General features: G+C 46.7%; 1 protein-coding gene across 1 annotated transcript; it reads left to right on the top strand.

The window, feature by feature from the left end:
- Positions 1-928: 928 nt before the first annotated feature.
- Positions 929-4909, top strand: LOC140991959 (uncharacterized). The gene is made up of 2 exons (XM_073462131.1): positions 929-1679; positions 4593-4909. Exons 1-2 carry the CDS (start codon positions 929-931, stop codon positions 4739-4741), a joined length of 900 nt encoding a protein of 299 aa, XP_073318232.1. The 3' UTR covers positions 4742-4909.
- Positions 4910-5138: the final 229 nt, after the last annotated feature.

Genomic DNA, 5138 nt, shown 5'->3' with positions numbered 1-5138 from the left:
TAAAATTCACACAGTAGAAATACACAGCACATAATAGAAATACACAGTAGAAGAACACAGCACACAGTAGAAATACACAAGAGAAATACACATCACAAAGTAGAAATACACTAGAAATACACAGTACATAGTAGAAATACACTGTAGAAATACACAGCACAGAGTAGAAATACACATTACACATTAGAAATACACAGCACACAGTAGAAATACACAGAAGTACACAACACACAGTAGAAATACAGAGTAGAAACACACAACACAAAGTAGAAATACACAGTAGAAACACACAGCACATAATAGAAATACACAGTAGAAGTACACAGCACAGAGTAGAAATACACATTACACATTAGAAATAGATCACGTGATCGGCATTGACATACTCCACACTGTGGTTGACTGTAAAATGCTTGTATTCAAATTCAGGCAGAGCCTGACGGTAGGCCCGCCACTCATCAGTCAGTATTGTGGATCCCATCCGAACATGGTGCAGAACCAGTGGGATCAGCTCTCGTCTGGACCGTCTTTCCACCAAGCAGAGAACAGGCATTGTCTTCTGTCCTCTGTGCCTGACACCCAGCATTCGAAACATCCACTTTTTCTGTGTCCACCCACCAACCATTCTTCCACGTCCATACTGTCAAAATATTCAAATAGAACACATATTAGAAAATTGAGCGTAGCGTTAGTTCTGGCAGGCCACGACGTCAAGCTCTAAACTGCATAGCTGTCATCGCCGGCGCAGATCAGCTGATGGCTCAGCTGACTCTGCGTGCCCGCTCCCTATTGGGAAATTGCATTAAGAGCGGGGTATTTAATCTGCTCTCGCCCGACCCTCCTTCCTGCTTCCTCTGCTGCTGGCACTTTCGCAAGCTCCCGCATGAAGAACATTTTGCTCGTTTTCGTATTTACCTTGTTGCTCCCGATGTCGTCGCCCCTCGTCCACGATGATGAAGACCCGTGGCAATCCGACGGCATCATGGTGGAGCCTCACCGAGTCTCTGAATCAGAGGAAGCCATCGACGAGGAGAGGGCTCCTTCTTCTCTCCGTCGAAGCTCTCGCCTAGCAGGAAAGGGTACCGGCCAAATCGCACCATCAATCGATGACTGGCCGATTCCTAAACTGTTGGAGTTCCTGTTTTGTAATGATGTTTCTGCTCCGGTCGGAGCGTCTCACCGGGAACTGTTTGCGCTGTTCCTGAACTGCGCTGGGTTTCCACCTGTAGTTCAGCGTCCTGTCGCGCAGTCAAAGCGCAAACACTGGTCCCAGAACTCAGTAGTCGCTCCGACTCCAGCCGCTGCCCCGCCGGCCAAAAGAGCCAGAGCCCCGGCCACAGCAGTCGCCTCCTCAGCTCCGGCAAACGACGCCATCTTGGCAGCGCTGTCTTCTATTCAGTCTTCCCTTTCCAGCATGAATTCAAGGATCCAGACCTTAGAAGCCGCCGCCGTTCCATCCACCAGCTCTGCGTTCCAGGCCGCCGTGTTTACATCCCGGGAACCTGCTGCTGCTGCTGCCTCTTCCGCGACGCAGTTCAGTGACGTCACTCCGGCGCCCCTCGACGGCATCTCTATCCCGCGCAGGATTCTGGGTAGTGCAGTCCCAATCTCCACCGGTGTGCCATTCTACCCTCCTGCTGCTGCCATCTCCTTCAATCTGAGAAACCAGATCCTTGCAGGTAATGATGTCAATTTAGTGAAAATCCTGCTGTGCTCAGATTTTAGTGACAAGCGTGTGGTAGATTGTGGTGATGTGTCTGTGATGCTAAAGGATAGTGACCCTAGACTTTCAAAGACCTTGACTCTAGCAGAATTTACTGTTGCTTTTGGTGTGTTCAGAGATGTAATCTGTGAGGTCTATCCATCCCGTCGAGCAAAATTGGACACCTATCTGGCCATCATTGCAGATCTTGCCTTAACATACGGTGGAACTTTGTTCTATGAATATTATAAATCATTCTCTGCCAAGGCCGCCATGTTCATTCAGAGGTTTAACCAAAGACTGGACTGGTCTGTAGTCGACCTGGCTCTAATCAGCAGGCACTGCACTGGTCGCCAAGCTCTCTCCTGCTCCATTTGTGGCACTCTCCCAATATGTGTCCCAAATCCGTGGCTATAGTTCATCCGCCGGCAGTCCCGCAATCCGATGAGACTAAGGTGACACCTTTTTGGACTCCCATGTGCCATAATTTCAATGAGAATGTGTGCAGGTTTGTAAATTGTAAATATATTCATGCTTGCAGCTATTGTGGGGACAGTCATCCAAAGTCTGTGTGCCCCCGACGAACCCGCCTTGTGAGGAAGGAAAAGAAAAAATAAAACCTTCAACCCCAGTCAACGTGGCTGAGCTGGGCAAGGCTCTAAAGAAGCATCCGAACCGCTGCTTTGTCAATTATTTGCTTACCGGACTGGTTCAAGGATTCATGGCTGGGTTATTGTGGTTGCCTAAATTGTCTTTTTCTTGTAGCAATCTGCAGTCTGCTTTAAAAGAGCCTGAAGTTGTCGACACTCTGCTGGAAAAAGAAGTCAGGAAGGGTTTTATGACCGGTCCTCTGGATAAATCCCCTTTCCCCGTATCTCGCATAAACCCCATAGGTGTGGCTACCCGGAAATATTCTGGTAAAAAGCGTCTCATTATAGATTTATCAGCTCCTCATCATGATGAAGTCCAAAGTATTAACAGTCTCATTCCACTCCCGCCGTTCTCTCTGTATTATGCCTCAATCGACGATGCCATTAAGCTCATCAAACAAGCAGGTAGAAGAGCATGGTTATCAAAGGCCGACATCACAGATGCGTTTAAAGTCATGCCTTTGCACCCTTCCCAATGGCATCTGTTCGGCGTGAAATGGAGAGAGAAATTGTATTTTGCAGTTAGGCTCACTTTTGGGTGTCGCAGCAGTCCAAAAATCTTTGACACATTGTCTGAAGCTCTCTGCTGGATTCTCTTAAACAATTGCAAGCTGCCTTTCGTGCTTCACCTGTTAGACGATTTTTGCTCGTAGATTATCCTCATGCCAAGCCAGACCACGCAATCATCACTCTTAAAGATACTTTCAAAAACCTGGGAGTCCCCTTATCTGAGGAGAAAACTTCAGGTCCACTTCAAGCCATCGAATTTCTAGGTATCAAACTAGACAGTGTCCTCATGCAAGCTTCCCTGCCTCTCGAGAAATTAAACCGCATCAGAGAAATTATGAAGGAACAGGTTTCAAAGTCCATTTCAAAAAGAGATCTGCTCTCCCTCCTAGGTCATCTCAATTTCGCCATGCGCGTGATTCCTCAGGGCCGCTCATTCATATCCAGGCTTCTCGACCTCTCAAAGTCAGTTGAAAAGCTTCATGACACAGTAACTCTGGATGAAGGGTGCAGATCAGAGCTCCGGTTTTGGTCTTTGCTGCTCGAGAAATGGAATGGCATTTCATTTTTCTATAACGACAATACTGAATCATCTTTGGCCATTAGATTATTCACAGATGCAGCTCCTTCCGTGGGTTTTGGGGGGTTCTTTGATAATCAGTGGTTTGCTGATGTATGGCCAAAAGAATTGTCATCTCTGCCAGCTAGTGCTTCTTCCTCTGCGCTTATGGAAATATACCCAATTGTTATAGCTTGTCTTCTCTGGGGGAAATCCTGGTCCAGGAGGAAAATTATTTTCTTTTGTGACAATGAAGCAGCTGTCCACATTATCAACAAAGGGCGTTCCTCTATTCCATTTATTAACAGATTTGTAAGACGCCTTACTTGGGCATCCGTGCTGGGGAACTTCATCATCCGCGCAGCGCACATTCCAGGATTGGATAATAATATTGCTGATGCTCTGTCTCGATTTGAATTTCAGAAATTCCACAGACTGTGTCCGGAAGCTGCGCCCTCCAGCCTGCCTTGCCCCCCCTTCCACCATGCGGTGCTAGATTAGACAGCACCTTGCAAAAATACATGCTGTCAGCTGCTGGCTATATGCGTTCTGGTTTAGCGAAGTCTACATTAAAATTGTATGACTCTGCATGGTCCTATTTCACAGCATTTTGTTTCTCTTTCTCTGTTGCAATTCTTCCTATAAGTATTCCCATTGTATGTGCTTTTCTGGTTCACTGCTTTGAGTCCCGCAAAATGCAGCCGTCCTCCATCAAAGGCCTCCTCGCAGGTGTCCAGTTTCACCTGCGTTGCCTGGACCCGTCCTCCAACAGCTTACTAGAAAATCCATCCATTAAGCTTCTGCATAACGGCTTTAAAAGAGAGAAACCTCAAGGCAATGACATCCGTCTCCCTTTTACTCCTCCACTTCTGCACAAGTTAATCACTCACTTAAGGAACGGGTGCTTTGGTCCATATACAGACTCACTGTTAGAAACTGTTTTCCTCATAGCTTTTTATGGGTTCTTAAGGTGCGGAGAATTCACTACACGCTCACGATCTTTTGATCCTTCACAAGACCTCACCATAGGCGATGTATCAGTTCACAGTCACTACTTTTGTATCCTCTTAAAACATTCTAAAACTGACAGAGATAGAAGGGGAACATCAGTCATCATTTCTCAAACTAACTCTGATTTCTGTCCATTGTCTTCCATGGTCCGCTATCTGAAAAGCCGTGCCCAAGCCAGCCCTCAGGAGCCGCTGTTCGTCACGGAGAGAGGGGAGCCCCTGTCACGAGCCTGGTTCGCCTCTCGCCTCCGCCTCCTTTGCCAACTCTGCGGTCTCCCTCCGGAACGCTACACGCCTCATTCGTTCCGCATAGGAGCAGCTACGACAGCAGCAATGGTCGCTCCTGTGGCCACCCTGAAAGCTATGGGCAGGTGGTCTTCTTCTGCTTTCAATCGTTACGTGCGTCCTGGCAATAAAGCCATCCTAGATGCTCAAAAAGCCATGAGCCTCTCACTGTAATTCTTGATATAATAAATATTCATTCATAGGCATGATTGGTTACGTCTATATTATTATATTATTATTATATTGTTATTACTATATTATTGTATTATCGTTATTATTAAGAGGCAGCGTGTGGCTTATTCCCTATTAAATTGTATACAAATTATTTCCATCCTAGATAGCTTCCTGGCATCTCTTGTAGCAGAGGTTCCAGGATTTGCCGGTATGGTCGTTTTGGGGGTTTTCTTTTGCTGCTGCGCTCCCTG

The sequence above is a fragment of the Pagrus major genome, chromosome 24 (genome assembly GCF_040436345.1).
Source record: "Pagrus major chromosome 24, Pma_NU_1.0".
Taxonomy (NCBI): Eukaryota; Metazoa; Chordata; class Actinopteri; order Spariformes; family Sparidae; genus Pagrus; species Pagrus major.
Note: the sequence above shows the minus strand (reverse complement) of the source record. Positions and strands in the feature narration are given on the sequence as shown.

Excerpts from the sequence above, each read along its gene's own strand:
- LOC140991959 (XM_073462131.1), top strand. The coding sequence starts at position 929 with ATGTCGTCGCCCCTCGTCCACGATGATGAAGACCCGTGGCAATCCGAC. Across the intron at positions 1,680-4,592 it reads GAGAAACCAGATCCTTGCAG|CCGTGCCCAAGCCAGCCCTC; the intron begins GTAATGATGTCA and ends CTATCTGAAAAG.